General features: G+C 36.8%; 1 protein-coding gene across 10 annotated transcripts in view; it reads left to right on the forward strand.

Moving 5' to 3' along the window:
- The window catches only part of Lar (tyrosine-protein phosphatase Lar), an 833005-nt gene that overhangs the window by 674433 nt on the left and 136596 nt on the right, over window positions 1-21976 (forward strand). For 6 of the 10 annotated variants that reach the window (XM_083132037.1, XM_083132044.1, XM_083132038.1 and 3 more), the window contains 4 exons: window positions 4771-4881; window positions 10154-10429; window positions 12009-12296; window positions 21583-21606. In XM_083132037.1, the coding sequence (XP_082988163.1) occupies window positions 4771-4881; window positions 10154-10429; window positions 12009-12296; window positions 21583-21606 (699 nt within the window). The remainder of the gene's footprint in view (window positions 1-4770; window positions 4882-10153; window positions 10430-12008; window positions 12297-21582; window positions 21607-21976) is intronic. The other 4 variants (XM_083132040.1, XM_083132041.1, XM_083132042.1 and 1 more) reach the window with 1 other exon arrangement.

Here is a 21976-nt window from a genome sequence, read left to right on the forward strand (position 1 = left end):
AGATGTAAACACTTCGCATTTTTAACAGCAGATAACTATTCAACCGGGAGGAATAACGTTTCGTATAGAAACGTGTTGGGTACAAATCAATGGCATGGCTTAAATACATACTTTATAGTGCATACAGTACACGTTGGGAAGAATAAATTAGTTGTTTCGATTGTAAACACCGGCCACTGGCTTATGAGCATAGGCAATTTCCGAAAGATGCAAAACCGTAGTCGGAGCGAACATGCTTCGACAATGGTCTCGCAGTTCAGTCTTGATGCCTTGGACTGAAAACGAAAATCTTTCGAATCACACTTCGACTAGAGCGCTTCATAAGGTCAGTAGATAAAACTAAGAACACATTGTTTTCCCCCACGTTGAAAACACTTTATTTTTCGCCATAGAAATCACATAGCATTTTAGTAAGTTCTTATACTTGCAATTCAACACAATAGAACTACAATCAACACTTGGCTGACTTTCGAGTTCCATGATTTCAAACAAGTGAACCACTATCGAACGAGTGTGCATTGTCGCTTATTACATGCTGCGGCCCGATTGCTTGTTTCGAACTGCAGTAGGTAATGAGTGATGACCAGGGAACGGAGTTATATGTAAATACATATTCATGTATGAAGCTGAAATCAGTTATACGGTGCGTTTCTAAAGTCCCCGAACTCCAATTTAAGAAAATGATACAATTATAAAATCTTCACATTTCAATTATTATAACATGAAAATATTTACATGTAACTACAGTTTGTTCTTACATAAGGATGAACAACAATGTTTTAACATTTAGAGATGTTGAAAATGTTTACCATCAACTTCTAGAACCCACAATTCTTCTCCTTGAAATTTCGCACCATACTCCCACTTTCTCAGAATGAAGTGGAACTTCATGTAATGCATGATGATTTTCTGTATCCCATATCCGAGTATTCTGACTATTCACGTATCCACACAAATGGAACCAGGCCTCATCACTGAAAAATGTTTTGTTCAGGCTGTTGACCACATTGTTCTGCGTAAATCTGTTGAACCACTGACAATAATTTCTGCGTTTCTCGAAATCCAACGGGCGTAGCTTTTGCACTACTCGCACCTTGTATGCTCGGAACTTCAGACGTTTTGCAGCCCTGTGACAAGATAACAAAGATTTTCCTACCTCTTATGAAAGCCGCCTCAGAGACTTCCTAGGGGAGTTCTGCAATTTTTCACCAACATCCACAAGAAAGTCTGTGAAAATTGATGGTCGTCCGCTCCTTGGCTTATCTGCAACGTTTCCTGTTTCGCGAAACCTTTTTATTAAATCATTCACTGTTGATTTTCCAGGTGAAGGAGCGTTGGGATATCTCCTATGATAGATCTCTATACAGCGTTCGTATGATTTAACTTGAAAGTAAGCTTCCAAAACAGCAACCCTCTGCTCCCGTGTAAGACTCATGGTGAACTGAATTCGTGCGCGTTTTCAACTGGACATCTGGCTTTCATTCTTGCTCCCTACTGCGCATGCAGCGTTGTTCTTTGTAGTCTAGTGTTGATTTATATGTTCCAACAACACCAACAAACAATCACAAGCAACAGTTTCTAAAAAAAATCATTGTTGCTCAACAATGAATTTTTAAAGTCAGAGTTCGGGGACTTTAGAAACTTTTGTATTATCTTTGCGCATCGTGGCATGTAGACTCGAAAAATTCAGTTTTTATTTTCCATATTTGTACAGAGTGGTCACAAAGTAGGCGTACCCCCCTTTATTTTTGACACTACAATGGTTATAGTTGAATGATTGATATGGACACATACTTGATAGTTTCAAGAGCCCAGAACATTGGTATGGAGACAGTCACTTTTGTAGCAGGTATGTCTGCATATCAAGCATTCAAGCATAACCATCGTAGTGTAGAAAATAAAGGGGGGTACCCCCACTTTGTGACCACTCTGTACATATATTAGGGTTTCACTCATATTTTAGTTATTTCTACATTTTATTTCCATATTTCAGGGCATTTCTCAACATGTAATACTCCATATTCGCACAATAACTACATGTCCCCGTGTGACCAAAAGAGTTGGGTGAATTTCTTGCGGATAACTTACAAATTTGAAATACACTGCCATTACTTCTTGCGATATTGAACGCAGCTTTAGTCAGTATAAATCCATCTTAAGATACAACAGAAGGAAATTCACGTTCGGATAGGCTACTTTAAAAAAAAATGTGTTCTTCATTGTTTTGGAACATTTTGTGTTTTACAATTAACATATTTAGGTTGAAAATAACTAAATATGCATTTACATATTTAGCACATTTTTACTGTGTATAGAAATCCGTTCTCTGGTGATGACACTTCGGACAAGACCATACTCCAACCCTGCTTTTCGGACACACCTAGAAATATCTCAGTGTATATTTTAGGTGAGATAGATGGTTTTAGAACATGTGCAAAAAATGCTATAGGCCGTCTAAAGCGGGTCTTACTCTTTGAAAGACAGTGTGCGCGTTTGTTGTTCGAGCGCATCTCAAAAGTATCAAATAAGGCAATTAGTCGAAAGCGAGTAAACAATCGAATCTAATATTCGTGCCGGAACAAAGATTTCCGTTCTGCAATTAATTCGTCATTAGCATTCTCTCGTAATTTTCGAGTTGGGATCATTTGTTGGTTCTTGAAACATGATATTCTTCCTTTTGTTTACAATGGAGCATCGTTCCCAGTACAACTCGAGCTTATATTTCCGGGCTGATGTCGAAATTCGGATCCTCGTGAATCTCGGGTAATTGGTATCCCGGATTCCGGCTCCGGAGTGAAATTGAGTTTGAAGACGCGAATCCCGAAAATTAAATAAGCCCTGAATGTCACAATTAATAGCTTTTAATTGGTTCCCTTCAGTTAGCTTGGAGGTCGCTTTATGAGGTTCGTTTTCTTCCCTAGCGCCCTGTGGTTGCGAGCGCTTGAGCGGAATCTTAAAAAGGGGGCGCTTAATATTCAATGCGGTCTCTTCCTTGGCAAAGAAGGTTTCTCGAATTTCCTCGTCAGTTTCGTTCTTGAGCTTCGAACTGGTCGGTAATCTGGTTTGAGAGATTGAACAGATGAGCCTTTTGAGAAAATAGAACTACTTGGAGTTCGCATTACAGCGCGAGTAGTCTCTAATGGTTCTTCATAGTACTTGAAACTTGTTCTCAAACATGCGTGGGTTCAGAAATGTTTGTATTTCTAGCCTTAAAGCTAAGCGAAATCGAATCCAGACCCCTACTCTACTTGGCCCATCCCCATCTCTACAGAGTGTATCAAAAGTCGGTATCTATTTTGAAATAGAATTAGAATTACGAAAAAGATATGAAAATATATTTCTTTAATGCCGCAAAGAATGCGTGCTCCACATGTCGACCATCAGTGTATGTAAAGAGCTCAAAGCGATAAGCCAGACACTCACTTCCAGTGTGTCTCCTTCCAATTGAAGAAAATTTGTTGGCTTCTCGTCTGGCCAGATGCGACAATTATGTTGGATTATCCTTTCCACGTGTGTCGCTTCATCACTGAATAGAATTTTGTTGATTACATCGGCACTTCTTCCACATGCATCATCAGTGGAATGCGTCGGAAATTTGCACTAAATTCAATACAAGCCGTAATTGACGCTTTGTAAATTCACACATTAAACAAAAAAAGGCACAGAAATAGATGGCGACTTTTGAGACAGCCTGTATTTCCGAGAACCTCTGCAGGATTTTTCTTAGGAAAGGATAAAGACAGCATGTTTTCTAAACGGTGTGTGTGTTTGTGTATGTGTGTGGTGTGTGTGATGGTGCGTGCGTGTAAAGAATCTACGGAAAAACGATGATTGTTAATTTGATGTTAGCACACCTGAACTTACTTTTCAGTTTGATTTTTTTATGTTAGATTATGCTTCGTTGCAATAAAGAAGATGGCCAAGGTATTGTAGAAGCTTGAAAATACAACATGGACGGGAAAGTTGCGAGTTGCAACGAGAAAACTCGTTTTTCTGAGGCAAGCTGAAAACGTACACCCTCCCCTTTCCCGTGCGTGGATCCTTCGTATTGTACACATACATACTCCACAGGGTGAATCACTATTAATTTGCCACTGAAATATTTCTACAATAGCGATGCTTTGCCTGGGCAATAACAAAAACACCAGAGAAATATTTTAAGGGCTCGGGTGTAAAACATGGTAAGTGACATTTTGGTCATTTCTGAGTTCATTAAGAAAAAAAGAATCTATATTGTAGATAAATTGTTTTTGAGTTGTGCTTACCAATTTCACTCGAAAATTGAAGGATGGCACATTTTACTTTTGTAACTCAAAAAGTACCAAAATGTAGGCTGTATGTTTATTATAGCTATATTCCAACTTTGCCTTCAAAACTGAACAAATTGTCACCAGAGACTTGCGTCGGTGCATCGTAGTTCAAAATTGACAGATGTCACAAAAAATAACAATTCACTCAACAAGATCAAAGTTGTGGGTATATTTATGAGCACGTACTGATTGTAGAGGCTTATTTTCATTTCGATTCTTAGTTGAACAGACCAGTAAAACATTAAGTAGAAAAAATATTTTTCTGAACAATATTCTTAAATAACAGAATTCTATGTAATTTGTGTTAACATTTCCAAAGATTCGTCACAGCGATGTCTTCCAGATCCACGAAATTATAATGTCCACAAACATAAAATCTACATAGAAAACGAAGGAAGGTTTGAAAATGTTCTGCCAATACTGCTAGACTCATTTTGTTATTTTTATCTCTTTCCTCTAGGAACCCTACAGATCAGCAACAGCGAAGAAGAGGATCAAGGAAAATACGAGTGTGTTGCAGAGAATGAAGTTGGCACAGAATACTCACAATCCACATTCTTGTATGTAAAAGGTATGTACATTTTATTAAAACAGAAAAAATCAACGGGTGAACTTATTTTCGGAAAGACATTTTGCTTGTGGTACTCTATGTATCGAGAATAGTTTTGGAATCTCTTTCAATCGGTAAGTGTACTTCGGAAATATTCTAAGCTAAACGATTGTTTAAAATTAAAATAATAATAATAATGCATTACCAGAACCTGCATGGTCTATACTTACTGTTTTTCGGCTTGGAGCTAAAAGATACCAGATAATGTATCTGTAACATGGGTGGTGAGTGAACTAATCTGTTTAGATAACATCACTTTTTGTTTTGATTTAATGTGTTGTAAATGATAGGATTAAAAAATTAAAGCAACAGGAATCATTTGATGGAAGCTTCAGATACTAATATCCATGCATATGCACATATTAACGTGAACCTATATTTGCCAGCAGATACAATTATGTGTATGGTATGCACAAGTGCGGTCATTTCCGCTTGTATCTACTGTTGGCATTTTCTGGTTTCAGTTTTTTCCAGCAGGTGGCATGACCGTTGATTTAATGAAGTCAGCTGTTTTAGCAGGGGCTGAGCACACAAACCACAAAAAACAAAACGTAAATAAAACATAACAAACAACCTAAAATATTAAAAGGATTTGCACTTGTAGCAGCTCACACTGGTGGTTGTTTTGCAGTTGGCCATCTCGTATATTACGAAGGTCATTCCTTACGTTTCCATGAACACGCTCGCTCTACAAGCGGCCGCTAATACGAAACGATAACGAAGAATTGATCCATATAGATACGAAAGTGCCTGTTTCTGCTTTTGGGCCATGCAGCACCAGGCCTGCCTAATTGTTTCATCATGTAAATGGGGATTTTGGAAGCTAAGGTATTTGAAACACGCCTTAGAATTGCGAGGAAAACCGATAACCTATGTGATTTGGCCAGTTCCATATCATTATATGCGTCCTATTTCAAGAATCTGTTTCGTACCTCGTATAGAATATTTGTTAACAATACTCGACCTGGGCACTTTTTTCTGCAATGTTGGAGTCCTTTCCAACATTCGATAAATAGTAGGCCCACTGTATCGAAAAACAGATCCTACTCATAACTTCCCTCGGCTCCCTGCAGTTTGAAAACCGATTCGACAGGCCGAAAATTCATAGTATTCGATCGATAAGGAATGTGGCAACATCTTACATGAATTTGGATCCTATTTCTAGCCGCGCGTAGGTAAAAAATAACCCGTGCAATCGAAACCGGGGAACACAATTGAATTACGTTATTCAAACAGCTCTCGCTTTGCCAACAGTTCGCGCTGGCTTCAACGACAAACACCATTAATGGAAAGGACCTCCTCCGAGCTTTGTTAATAAGAGGATCGTGACCAGTGTTGCCAACTATCTGTGATTCTAGTTCCATGTATTCGTGAAAACACATTTCCCGTAAGTGAACCAGTCGCATTGGTGGTTATTAATCCATTGTATGCTGGATAAACGAATAGTTAACACTGTGAATATAGAAACACAGACTACCAACTTGGTAAAATTTCAGAAGAACTCTTGCAGGCAGGAGGTTCGAACGAAGTGTCTCACAAGTTAATGATAATAATATATGTGTTCAAATTAATACGTTAATATAATTTATAGGTGTATTTATAATAATGTGTAAATTAATTACTATTCGCGATTAAAATTAACCGATATGCCATCTGGTGGGATTTTCAGGAAGTACTCCAAGTAGGATACGTTGTGTTGAAGTCGTTTAAAGCATGGGAAATATGCGAGAGAGTAAGGTCTACTGTTCGTTTTTTTTTGCTCTAAATGTTTTATGGATCAGAACAAATTAAAAGTTTTCATGTGTTTCCACTCCGTGGAATCAACAAAATGAAATTTGTTAATAAATCAGGGAAAACGTAATTGACAGAAGATTGGTATGGGGGATGTAACACTGTAATTCGGCAAGGAAATTACCAAGAATGCACGAATCTGCTTACTTTATTTTTCGAGAGGTAGATATATATTACCATGAAAGTAAAGTTTGAAATTGTACTTTATATATAAAGCTTTCTTTTTTTTCTGAAAATCAATGAAGCGTCTTACCCAATGCGTCCATGTATTACCGGTATTACGTATGTGCGAAATTTGGAACAGGTGCAAGTCGATTAAGAGAAGATGAAAATAGTTTGAGAATGAATGTAACCAGAAAAAAAAGTGGACTTGCTAATGTTACTGTTTCATTCAGTACGGTGTCCTTTCTCAGTGAGTATAGCCTGGTCACGAAATCCTGAATATTATTATTAAACCAGCCTTTCTCTTTCGAGAAAGAACTGCAACGATATGTCCGCAATTTTCTCCTGTCCCAGCTTTTCAAGTACAGGTCAATTTCAATTCGTTTATTTTCAAATAATTTTCCGAGAACTCCAGTCACAACATGATGTGCAGATGACACAGCACTGCTTTGGGCAACCAGTGCGTATACATAGTTTTGTCTGCATTTTCCGTGTTATTTTTGCCTATCATAATTAAATGCTTCGTGTTTAGTACAGCTTCACGTTTGTTAGAGTACCTGGAATTCACATCGCATTCGCAAAATTTAAAAATAATGCGTAATTTAAACGTTTTCTAGGATACCAGTCATGACAACACGCTGCTATTTTGTACTGCTGCTGAATGTAAACAAAGATTTATCCTACTTAGAGCGGCCATATTGGAAGCGACACTAGCGCTCAGGTGGTAATTTTAATCGCGAATAGGAATAGGGAGATATAAGAACTCGTACTAATTTTCTATCTTACGTGATGTTAAGATTGACAAAATTTGTATAAAAACAACTGTCCTGGCAAGTCAGAAAGATAAAGAATTTAACATTTATTGAATAACAAGAAAGGATGTTGGCATTGACGTCCGAAAGGGGGGAGCACGGCCCCCCTGGAAAATGGATGTTACCATAAACTTATACATTACACAATTATATTTAATTTCATTCATAGTAATTTTTGTAAATTATTTTAAAGGCTTTTGCAGGAAAATAATAACTTCAATATTAATAAGTGTCTTTTGAGGGGGCAGAACAATTATTGGGGGGAAATATGTCTCGTTTGCCCCTGTCCTTGAAAAAATACGATGCTTGCCCCTCCCTGAAAAATATCTTGCGACGTCCATGGATGTTAGATCCAATTGACGAAAAGTAAAGTTCGTGATTAATATTTTGTGCATATTATTATAACTGCGAGGGGCATACTGAAAGTAATGAGCAACAATTTTTCAAAAAACAGAATCCATCAATACACGCAAACAAAGTAAATGTTCGCAAAATACAGACTTCACTGAACATGTCGAGGTATACCCTGTACCAGCTAACTGTAAACCAGGTGAACGAGAACAAGTATCTGCACAAGTAGTGACGCGAGATGGCTCCACCAATGAATAGTGATGTATCATTATAATGGACAATGAGTTACCCGATTTCGCTGCTTTGCTCTGTCAGCTTTGCAAAGTTTTGAAACCCATAATACCGTATGCACATGGCAAACGTACCGCATCTTTGTCTCCAGTTCCGTATGCTTGGTTTAATAATTTCTTGGGGATAAAACACCAAGTGTAAATTTTGACAAGCTGTACATTTAGCTTACGGACTAAGGTCTGGACCGTACGTCAGCACATGGCATGACATTTCTGTACATGTACGGTAATGGCCATACGGTTGGCAACGTTGCAATTTCACCACTCAATTTCCTTCCTCCTCTTCTGCCGCTATACAGAGCCCTACTTTACAGTTAGCTTGGACAGGGTTTAGTGTGACGTGAGGTAATTAACTTCGATCCCATGAGCGCAGGCAGTTGTTTCAAAATGGCTGACGGTGATGTTTCGTTTCGACAACGTGCTGTTATTGAATTTCTTGTTAAAGAGGGAATTTCTGCTGCTGAAATTCAGAATAGACTTCACCGTGCATATGGAGATGTATGTATAGGTGTTAGCAGTGTTAAAAGGTTGGCAAAATATTTTTAAGGTGGAAACAAGACCATCAAAGATCAGCCTCGGAGCAACAAGGAAAGAGTTGACAACATCATTAAAGATAGACGGATCACTGTGGATACAATTGCATCAATACCTGAGATGGGATACAGTGCAGTGCAGGAAATCATTGCGAGGGTAGGCTATTTAAAAATGTGTTGCTGCTGGGTCCCATGTTCATTGACAGCAGACCACAAACAGAAAAAACACTGCTGAAGAATTTTTTCAAAGATATCGCAATGAAGGCGGTGTTTTTTTTTTTTTTGTATTGAGTATTGTGACCAGTGGTGAAGCAGGTTTCATCATTTTGAACCGAAACAATGTGGCAGAGCATGGAATGGCACCATTCCACGTCCCCAGCAAAAGATAAAGCAAAGACAGTGCCATCTGTTGGCAATGTTATGGGCACCATCTTCTGGCATGCAGCGGGGTGCATTCTGGTTGATTGAACCTGTGGTAACCATAAATGCTCGCACTTTTATCCGAACACTTCACAAGCTCCGTCGTACATTGCAGGATAAACGTCCGGGAAAGAGAATCATCCTTCAACACGATAATGCACGCCTACAGTCTGCTCAGTTTACCAGGCAGGAAATTTGGAAATAGGGGTGGGAACTTCTGCCTCACCCTCCATACAGTCCTGACATTGCACCCTCCGACTATCATCTATTCGGTTGTGTGAACGAACAGTTACGAGGCCAACACTACCAGATGATGGAGGACATACAAAAAGCAGTCGGTGTCTGCGAGCAGTTGGAATGGAGTTTTAGTATAAGGATCTTCCAGAAAGGTGGGGAAAATGCATGCAAAAAAATGGAGACTGTTGAAAAGTCTGTAGATTATGATGAAGTGTGTTTTTCTTTAATGAAACCAAAACTCTGTTCATGAAAATTGTTGTTCATTACTTTCAGTATGCCCCTTGTAATAGTGTGTATAAATCTTCTTTGGTACAGTAGTTCAAAGCCGTGATGCCACTCTAATCCTTGCTTTCCAGTAAGTTCGATGGAAATACGGAACCTTCCCATAATTGATGTCCCTTGGTTATTCTGCACATGTAATTTGTGTAATCTAGTCTGTCCCACCTGTTAGTTTTGAAAACAAGTGTTGTTTATACTCGGCCATAGGTATGAGGTTAAATCAGGAGAGTGTGGAGGCAGGCCAGTAAGAAAAACCTGTAACGATCATATTTTTACTTGAAATTTTGAAAATTCCAATATCATGCTGTCTTCAGACTGCACACTAAACTTTTCTTTAATTATTTGCTTCTATTTCTAGTAAGGAGAGTTCCGCCGCAGTTCTCCATCCCACCCAAAAAACTGTACGAGGTGATGCTTGGCTCTGATCTGAACATCACCTGTGTAGCAGTTGGATCGCCGATGCCATTCGTGAAGTGGAGGAAGGGCGAGGCGACGGATCTAACTCCGGAAAACAACCTTCCAATCGGAAAGAACGTTCTGCAGTTGGAGGATATACAGGAGTCAGCAAACTACACATGTGTTGCTGCTAGTGTCTTAGGTGTAATTGAAGAAACCGCTCTTGTTAAAGTGCAATGTAAGTTTCAACTGCAAGGTCTCACCTTTTTTTTTTATATAGGGGTAGAAAAGGAGAATCCATTCGTGAGTGTGGTATAAGGTTAAGACATAACTGTACTAGTTTCCCACCAGACCATGCTGAGTCACGTTCAATGAGATACTCGGTTACAGTTACTCATCTTGAAACGTAACTTTTACACTTACTTTCTGCTGCAAATTTTCTTGTAAACAAATTACACAAATCAGTGATTCTTACTTGTAATAAAATAAATATATGGACATTTGCGGGTGTTTTGTTTCTGGTACATAAATACGAGGCATATTCGTAAAGTAAGTACCGTTTGCAAATATTGCCGCTGTAGAGATGCAGTCGTGACTGTGTGAGTTCTCGCTGACGTCCTTCATCTGTTAGTTAGCCACAGGCACGCGTGGGAGCAGGTCATGTTTTTTCTTCGTAGTTTTCTGAAGGTTTGAAATGTTCAAGAAGATCATTCGGCCTGCCGACTGTGAAGTCCGGTCTGTGATTTGTTTTCTCAATGCAAGAATGTAGAATTCTTGCCTAGAGGACAGGCCACCATCAAAGATGCCTGCTGTGACACATTAATCTTGCTGTGTCGTGGAATTCAAAACAAAAGACGTGCAATGCTTAGTGAAGGCATTGTGTTGCTTCACGACAATGCTCGTCCACATACGGCCCAACAAACTCAAAATGTCATCACGTCATTCGGCTGGGAACAATTTGTCCATCTGCCAACAGCCCTGACTTGACACCAAGTGACTACCATCTCTTTCTTCATCTGAAGAAGAAGTTTCTTGCTGGTCTGCGTTTCGACGAGGATGACAACGTCGAAGCAGCAGTGCATGGATGGCTTTCGTCACAGGCGGGAACATTCTATGATGATGGGATACAAAAACTAGTGCCACGCTACGACAAATGCTTGAACAATGGTGGAAATTACGTAGAAAAGTAGTTTAAGGTCTGTAGAATGCAGTGCAAATAAAAAAAGGTACGAAACAATTTTACTTTATTTTTTACACCCTTTCGGTACTTACTTTTCCGAATACGCCTCGTAAATGATGGAACAAGGACTCAGCTTTGTTTGAACGATCATTCATTTTAATTTACTCTCTCTACATGTATGCATATACCTTAAACACTTAAATGATGACTTCTTTCTAATCTCACTGCTGTGTTTCAAATGAATGCAGCAAAACATTGACGTTTTTGCACACAGTAAGAAATAACAAATTGCACTAAAGCAAGGATGTTCTAAATTTAGCTTGCAATGAAGCCTGGCTTCCTTGCCTTATGAAATTGCACAAAAATAGCTTTACCTTAGCATCCACAGAAGACACATGATTGACACAGAGTTGACAAGAAATTATCTCTTCCCCAGATTACAAATTTTCAAATTAACAGTTTAAGTGTCATAAGGTAACTGTTGAAAATGTTAGTACTGTTAAAAGTAACTATTTACTTAATTTTAACTCTTTTTCTTTTTCCATCTCCTGATAATGACTCAAATTTAGTTAATTAAACTCTGAGACATCTTCAATTTTTATACATATTTGGAATAACGTGTATATTTTCTTCACAGCACTGCCTGGTCCGCCTACCAATGTTCTCATATCAGACATCACGGCAACAACAGTTCGAATTACATGGACATACAACAACGGGGTCGAAGACTTGTTGTACTACGTGATCCAATATAAACCAAAGTATGCGAACCAAGCATACTCGGAAATTAGCGGTATAATCACGATGTATTACACAGTCCGTGGCCTCAGCCCCTACACGGAATATGAATTCTTTGTGATAGCTGTGAACAGCATAGGCAGGGGACCCCCCAGTACCCCTGCCATTGCCACTACCGGGGAGACAGGTTAGTCATTCTGTGATATGCAAGTGTGTGTGTGATATTTTTAGATTCACCCTGTTCTTTGTTTCTTTGTATTTACAAGATGCAGACTTCAGATTGTGGATTATTCTTTGTATTGCAGTGTCTTGTTGTGTATGGACCAATAGATGCATTTGTGTATAAATTTTGATGCAGATGTGAAAATTGTGTGTATTTTAAAACATATTTAAGTGTGGTTTTCTGCTTACATGTTTATATGATGTAGGAGTCTTGGTGGGGCACGAGTATAGATGTCACCTCTGTACGTTTGGTTGTGAGTAACCTTGATTTTGCTGTTAAATTGTGAGTTGCGCAGTTCTTAAATGCAAGGGGTATTTCTTTGTGGTTGTTTTGGGGAAAGATATGGGAGGGGACTGCACCCAAGATGATGGTTCTGTGGAGTTGATAGCACACCAAGCTATGATGCCAGTGGTTCGAATCTGTCGTTGGCATGGGTATTCTTCGTGAGTGCCCCTTCATCAGTATCATCACTCATCCTCATTGTTGCAGTACTGGCAGAAAACCAAATCATGTTCGGGAGTTGCTGAAATGTATAAACAATTAACACCTCTTATTTTTTGCAAGCGGAGTGTGACTTTTATTTTACATGTGAGTCGTTTGTATCTATTCTGCATTCAGATAGGAATTTGTGTGGTGTGCGTGGTGAATATTTCGTAATGAAATGGTTTAGATCCAGATTTCTTGGGTCAAAATAATGCCTATTGCCATATCATGGTGTTACTTGTTAATAATATCCCAGGTGGTTAACTGCACCAAATTACTTTTTTCTCTTCATTTATCTCTGGATGCGGATGAAATTTTAATATCTGTTTCATGTGCATAGTTTTCTCACCACATTGGGGGTAAAAGGACAGGGGTCTGAACCATTGTGCAGTGTGCCCCCACCAGGAATTCCTTGATTTCAAAGAAAACCAAACCCTTTCTGGTTAGATTGTTCTACTATTTTTTGATGTAGCAGTTATTTTCCGTATTTTAAATTGTTTCTGTTTGAATCCTGTGTCAACAATCACAAATTGTATCAAGTATTGTACTTCATAAGCTTGCAACATAAAACTATATTTTTATCTTGGCAGCTTGAGCAAGATTACAAAGAAATTTATTATATTTCCAGGTTTTTGATTGAAATATTACACACAAAAATAATTTTTCTGACTGCTAATAAATATATAATTTTAAATGTGTTGATTTAAGTGACAAATAGCTATTTAGTATTTATTACCTTCTTCTTTTTTTGTTGCTTTAACTTTTTAGAAGCAAAAGAGAAGTTCCAGCATATTGAATTGTGATTTCTTGAGAGAAAAATACTAAATTTATGAAATGTTATTAGAGTTTCTGCATCTTGAAGCTTTGATATTCATTACAATGTGTGGGACAATAATATATAACAACATACATAATAACAAGGTCACTGTTGAAAAATGCCCCAATCCTATTTTTATTTTTTACATCTACTGATATCATCTCGCTCCCCGTTTCTTAGACTTGCTTCATGATAAATAAAAGTCATTAAGTAAAACACCAAACGATGATAACACCTGTTTATTTGTGTAAAACTAACACATAATATATCACAATAAAAACGTATTCATGTATATATTTACTCCATGTTCGTACATACATTTTAGATCTTGTTGATTAAGCCTAACCATGAAATCTGCTACTGATTCACCAATCTCTTGCACACATCGCCTAAATTTAAATCTTTCAACACTGAATAAGGCTGTAACTGTACTTGATCAGGAGCCAGCAGATTTTTCAATACTTTAAACGTTGTAGCTCCAATCACCGAAGTCAATAAGAGCACTTTGTGTTCCTCAGGCAACTTTTGAACAACACATAATTGTTCAAAACGAAGCAAATAATCATCGATATCCTCTGTTTCAGACCGAAACTCAACAAATGTTATAGGACTCGACATAATGACTTTTAATAAAAATAGCTACTCACATGAATATCAACAAACGTTGTACCACATGGTGCAAAGAAAAATAATGTCATTCTGACTTAATCAGCACTTACTTAAAGTGGTGCAAATCCTGCAAATTAGTACGTAATACATGAATACACCTGTAACCACTTCATGGCGAATCTTCCACATTATTCCATCCTAAACGACTGCGCCATAAATGATATCATCTCACTCTCCGTTGCTTAGACTTACTTCATGATAAATAAGAGTCATTGAGTACAACACCGAACGATGATAACACTGTTTAATTGTGTAAAACTAACACACAATATATCACAATAAAAATGTATTCATATATACATTTACTCCATGTTCGTACATCCATATAACAAAGTCTTGTAGGCATGGTAACCCACACAGACTATACACTTACTTGGTTACCTTTTCTTTATAATTTGCATCTATCAATCTACATCTACATGATTCATTTTCCCATGGTGCCAGAGTTCAATGCAATGTAGTGTCAAGAGTTCAAGATCCAGCGTGAGCATTCCTTTTTATTTGCTCCTTCATCAATTTCATCTTTCAATCATTCTGATGTATTGTTGTAATGTATAAAGAGTTGTGTAAAATTAGGAATGTAGAAAAACAATTTGATAGTGCTTTTTAATAGAAGCTAACTCGTATGCTATATGCCAGCTTTTACTGCCAGTTCTATTCCAGAAATGTCATCAACATATTTTTGCAACCTTAATGTTTATTTACATACAATGAAATATATGTTTACTATTTCTTGTGCGTGAGTGTGTGTGTTTCTATCCTTATTTCAAGTACTGTGAATACAGTGTAAGTTTATTGAATCAGTATTGGCAGTGTTGTAGAAGTACTATTGTTTAATGAAACATTTCAGAGATGTGTCAGATGTTCCTCTTGAGATAATGTTCAAAAGTCATGTGTTCTCATGTAAACTAAACCATCCAGACTAGAAAATTTCAAGCAAAGAACAATAATCACACTGGTAGAATTTCAGTACCACATACAAGACGCTATTGGGGCAAGATTTCTTCAGCACCTCAGACTTTATACCATAATCGATTTCCTTGTGTGACCAAGTAGGAGCCTTCATGGTTAAATAATATTGCTGCTTGGTGCATAATGGCACAGTGTACCCATTGAATTTAAAATATGTCCTTATAGGTTAATAATATTGCTCACTTCTTCTTTTAAAATTAAACATTTGGTTTCTTGAATACTTTGTGATTCGATAAAAGGTCTGACTCCCATATGATGGATGATTTTTGCAAGATTTATAGAAGGATGAGTGTGAATTAATATTTGAAGTTTATATAAAACATAAAACATACAAGTAGGTTTGAATTTACAGAAAGTTATAATTGTGCATATATTTCATTCTGAAAAGTAAGTTGCAGAAGTTGTCATTCTTGTAAATTTTTGTAGCTGAAGTTGTGCTTTTACACTAAAAAAATAATTATATATGTACAGTTGCAGACGCTTCCTGGTTGTAACAATCACATTGTTACCCAATGGGATAATTAGAGCCCAAGAGTTTCCGTGACTGTACGTAAGAAGAAGGAAGTGTGGAAATACAAGGGCAGCATCACAAATCTTGTAGTTAAACAACTCTTGTGAGCATTTTCTTGGGTGGGGACATTATTTTACAAGGAAAAGAAAAGAGCATAATCGTACATAATACAAAATGTTCCCAATAGGACAAAACTAGTCAAAGCAAAATTGATAAGTTGAGTAATAATTCCATCGTAATATGCCGAGAATTATCATTAAATCTTCTTTCTCAATCAATTTTAAAAGAGCTTTAGGCACTTTTCTGTATTATTTTATCGAAGGCCAAGAAGGTACTGACAATGAGCAGTTTTACTTCCAGTCCAGGAACTTTCTGAACACATCTCTTCAGTGTTCCACTTACTGTTAATGTTTCCATGTTTTATTTCAGTGTTGAATATCTTTGCAGGGTATTTGTGTCAATAAAAATGCTGCAGATTTAATAACAATATTGTTTAAAACACTAAATCTACATTAGTCTTATTGCTTTAATGTTCAATATTGTATTACCATTATGTGTGTAGAGAACTTTTTTTATTCCTATGATGTAGATATATTTTTGCCTTTAATGTGTACAGTTTTTTTTGCAAATTGAAACATTTTTTGAAAGAAAACATGAGTTTAATCATTTTGATTTACATGCGGTAACTTGGAATTAAGAAATAAAATGTAAGTTTTTTCGTTGTTATTCACAGCAATGCAAACTAGCCAATAGAAATTTTTTCACCCCTGTTTTTGTTTTTTGTGATGTAGTACAGAATATGTGTAACTGTGTGTGTTCATCCGGCAAGAGAGGGAGTGAGTGAACCTGAAAACATTAAATAGCATGCTTACTCAAGTATCAAGTTGTGTATGTGTGGCGTGCTTTGAATGTGCACACAAACGCACAGTTTACTATGATGTAAAGTTGTACATTTTGGTATCTTCGTTGAAAGCTGGTCTCTGCCATGATAATAGTATTGGGTCACCCCTGTATTCCAGGGATCACAAATTCTATCTACCCAAGTCGAGAGGTACATTGCTCAGTGCAGTGGCGTATTCTGAAAATTTGACCTGATTTACCACGACAATTCTTATTTATTGTGTATATTTAGTAATTAGTTATAATAGAAATAAAGCACCAATGCTAGCATGCAAGTAAAACAAAGACAGAAGTCCGACAAATTAAAATTTTCCCAACCATTTCTATATATTTTTATTTTATAAAATTTCCCTTCATCACAGGAATGTCCCTTCTTGTAGTAACACAGCCTTTGCCAATTGTGCAGAAAGCAGGAAGGAACAATCACTGTTCTCCTGCCAATCTGTTTGTAGCTGTGGAACTGACTACGCAGACTGTGGTTTTCAAATAGCCACTTGCCCACTTTTTCTTCGGCTCCCTGCATGAAATCAGGCAGAAGCTGATTGTCAGAAAGGTGCAATGGAGAATAACCAGTTGTTTACATAAACCAGTCTTTAAGTTCTTAAAATAATTCAAATTCAGTTTTAGAAGCTTGTTTTAATGGTTTGCATAATATATATTGAGCAAATACCCATATATTAAAGCTAAATGTACCAAAAAAATTAAAAAGTTGGTTTACCAGCAATAAACGCGATAACATGGAGAATACATCACTGGCATTGTGGTTTGGATCACACTTTAAACTGTATGGCCAGTCCTGAAATCTGTACAAAAATTCTGATTGTCCATTGTTCATGAGTCATAAAAGGTTAGCTCACTCCCTCCCCTCACTTCCTCTAAACATTCACCCATCACTGATATCATCTGTTTCCCAGGTTTAAGGTGCCTTTTCAAAAACACTGATCGTATTTGCTCTCTGCATAATCAATTTTGCAATAAAAGATAAAAAAATGTCATTACTTCTAGCAAACCACCTCAAAGAAAATACATACTTTGAAACTATGTTTCAGACAACTAAAGGCATTCTTTGTAAACTGTGCATATTTGTATTGTTTGAATGAGTAATTGTTGAGTGTGTATGTGTGGTGATCTGTATTTTTGTACACCCAGTAGTTAAAGGATACAAAAAAGGGGGTATTGCATAATATTTTTGATAAATTTTTGCACAGAAATTGTAATTTTTTTTCAACTTGCTTTTTTCATGAACTTAATGCCATATATTTTTTGGACCACTTTCTCATCTAAATTAAAGAAATGTAGAAGCATTTTAAAATGAAGCTTTAAGGCTACGGTAATGCTAAGCTTTCGCATTTTTGAGAGCAATGAATGATTTTCTCTTTCAGTGCTTAGTTACTGCAGATTGCATCTACTTGTTCATTGTCAACAGGGTGTTTTTTTTATTGTGTGCCAGTGGGAGGTGGGTAACGTCACATATAGAGAAACGGTCACTTTTATGGATGAACAGTAATAATCATGGTTGTATATAAGGAGGGATGAGGGATTAACAGATCCAAATTCCTACCATTAGTGCCGATCTCCATGGCAGATTAGGTAGCACAGCACACTACAGAACCAGGGGTTCCAGGTTCGAATCCCATCCTAGGCAAAATCAACATTAAATAACAAAAATCAAAATCCTACCATTGCTTTAGTAAACATCTAATGAATAACTGTTAAGTCAAACGAATAGATACTAGAGCTTAGTCAATACCACTTTGACCCAATAGTGATACCAGTGATGATAATTCATAGTTCTTTTCACATCATTTTGTGACAAAACATGATGGGACAACTTACCTCACACCTTCCAAAACATGATAGACTGCATGTTATTTCAGGTTTCCATTGAAAACAAAATATGCATTATTGCTCAATCTCATAACAAGTACATAAATAGTAAATGTGAAAACAATGTTATGAACATTAGAACTGTATGTCACACGATTTAGAAATATATTATTATTCACTGTAAACATCTTAGTGACACTGTTAGTACTAACAGTAATAACAGCTGTTAAAATTTTAGTATATGGGTGACTGAAATCCAAACCTCATCCTATTCTTTCTGTATAGAAAATATATATATATACACAGCCATGGTAATGAGAATCAATGCATGTGTTATCTTGATTTTAACATACATTAATGCAGCTCCCATGGTTTAAACAGCACAGGACCCAAACACCATTACATAGCAGCACGTATTTCGATACTACAGGTTTCCTCCCGCTGGTTCACAACTTTCTGTATGTTTTCCAACTTTTTCTTCAGTAATCAAAAAATGGTAATGTTCCAGTCCTTTAGGAAAGATACAGGACATTATTATAATCAGTGCAACATGCCAGGAAGCTTGCAGTCTGACAGGCTACGTGTGAACACACGTGCGAAGTTGTTTTATCATCTGTCATGCTTAGATGGTATTCTTTAGAATGTGCTTAACGGTGGCTAAAAAAATATCAAGTTGCCATGTTCTAAATTGCTCAAAAATTAAATGTTACTTTCATATTTATTTGTATCCATTGAAAAGTGGACAATTGGTTTGTGTAGCAGGTTTTTGCAATTACAATGTGATGTAGAGATTACTTGCCATTGTTGCAAATGTACTGAAGAAACTGGCTGGAAAGCATTGTTGCAAGTGTAATTTGTCTTGACATGGTGAAGGGTTTGATGTTAACATTGCATTCCCATGTGAAATCTTACTGTTTTTGTAATATAACTTCTGATGCAGTGAGCTCGTATGTGTGTGTCAGTCTGATTTAGTTTCCGTATTTTTAACTACTTTTTTGATTGATTGAAGTAGTTTATCAAATCGTTAATGACACATTGTAGATGTGCATCAATATTATGGCCACTTTCATGAAGTGAAAGGCATGGACTTAACCTTAGTATTTGAAAAAATGATGTTTATAATTTTGTGGAAGACAATATAATATTAAACGTTTTGATATGGAGAGATTGTCTAGATGACATTTTATCAAGCTCTAGTAAGTCTAATTTCACATCCAAAAGTGCACTTCTTAGACACATAAACAATTGAAATTCTCCCAAAGTCATCTGAAAATGTTCAACATAATGATTTGACAAGGCTCGTAATAATTATGGGTGACAATAGAAAAAAACTAGATATCTGCAAGAAATGTGCAATGTTTAACTTTGTATTTAATATTTAGCAGTTGCTGCTAAAAAAAAAATTGTATGTTGGTCATTTTTAAATTGTCTTCAGTAACATAAAGTGCTTTTGAGATTATTAGTCAAAATTGGATAATGGTAACATTTCACATGGCAAACATCTGTATATATATTGCGCATGGGGAAAAGTTCTAGCATTCTTTTTCCTAGAAACTAACATTTATGCTGTGGGTATATGTAACCCTTATCATAATATAAATTCTGTTCTTCATGCAAGAAAACTTTTATTCAGATCATAATAGTTTAATAGACAGAGTTGTTGGTTTGATGTGATAACATATACTGAACCTGTTCTTGTTCTTGAGTAAGCCTGATAGCTCTTGAAGTGCAACAGCCTGCCAGATAACAATGAATATTGCACACACTCCTATTGTTACTCTCAACTGGTTTTGCAGACCAAAGCATTTGTTGTTTCTAACAATTTTATCACTCAGAGACCCATTTCAGACATCTATGTTGAAGAAGTAGAAAGCATTAAAAAATTCAGTTGCAAATATTTGTCTAACATACCAGTAGTCCTTGTATTGTTAACACACAGCAGCATAATAAGTATTTGGTGAATTAGGTGAGAGACATATATTTACACATAGTGTTGCTGTACATAACACTGATGTACATTCACATCATGTAGAGGATATCAAGGTAAACAACTTTTGTAATTAATGTTGGGTTCTTCGAAACCTTTTTTTGCTATAAGCCCTCGAAAAATTGTAATTTTGTAAACCTTTGTGTACGCAAGCACACGTCACAATTTCTCAGTTGCCACTGGCATTTATTTTTTTCTGTAAAAAAAATGTAAAATCTTTAGTACACTACGGACATAGTTGGCAACCAAACAATACATAGGCTACCCGATGTATGGTCTACATGCATAATTTGAGGTGAAACATTAAGTCCAGCAATTTCACGGTGACAGTAGCTCTTTTACAGTGAACCTTCACCCAGGCCAACCTCTGTGGTGAAGTGGTTAGCACAGCATGCTACAATGCCAGGTGTCCCAAGTTCAAATCTCACCCTGGGCATGTGTGTTCTTTGTGAGTGTCCCTTCATTAGATCATCACTCATCCTCATCATCAGGGTTACCGAAAAATGGCAGAAAGTGACACAAAATATAGGTTATTCAATTACACTATTACCAGATCACCAGGTACCTGTTCTTGGATTCAACCATTAATACTCACATATTTCAGAACCTGGATCTGGTATCACTGCAATAACAGTGATCTGTGGTTGGATAGATACAAGATAACAATTGCCATTTTTCAAGGTCTCAATGAGCAACTGAAAAATATGTTCACTTAGGTATTCTGTACATCCTGTGAAAGTTTGTATGTAAATGTGCATATGTATGCAAACACCATGTATGTGTGTGTGTGTAAATAATCAGACTAAAATTCACAGGCAACTAACACATCAAGCTTTTTCTATATCCTTACACTTACTTGTGTATTAAAAGAGTAAATCTTTGACTACTTACAAGAACAAGAGTTTTCTTGCATGTGAAAGATAAATTAAATTGACATTTTGTTAATGAAGTGCACCATTAACTGCTTTCTGGCATTATGCAGAGACACTAGACTAGCAAGGTCCCTGTCTCATTGTATTCATATTACCATATCTTCTGTCTTTTACATTCTTAACCTGCACATTCTCTCATTGTTCTTTTCTAGCTGATTCTTCCTATGGAGGAGCCAGTAAGTAGCTGATAAACAGATGCATGGTTGTGTTTTGTGGTGTGATTTGTGGTATTTTGCTTTAGTGTTTTGTTACTGTACCTGGTTAGATTTTGCCGTAGCATATGCTGAGGAAACCCCATTTTTGCACTTCTGTAAGCAGCAGAGATTAAAAATCAGTTACAACATATACACATGAGGAGCATATGGATTAAAAAGCACCCATTTAGGAATTTTATTGGGTTTGTCAAATGACAAATGAGTTCAAATCTCATGGTTGGCATCATGGCTGAGTTTTTCCATGGTTTTCCTCAGTGTCGCAAGCAAATGTTGGGATGGTACCTTTTTATTTGTTACTTTTCAAGCACATGAGTAAAAAGGCATAATGGGT

This window comes from Lepisma saccharinum, chromosome 12 (assembly GCF_977018435.1).
Source record: "Lepisma saccharinum chromosome 12, izLepSacc3.1, whole genome shotgun sequence".
NCBI classification, from domain to species: domain Eukaryota; kingdom Metazoa; phylum Arthropoda; class Insecta; order Zygentoma; family Lepismatidae; genus Lepisma; species Lepisma saccharinum.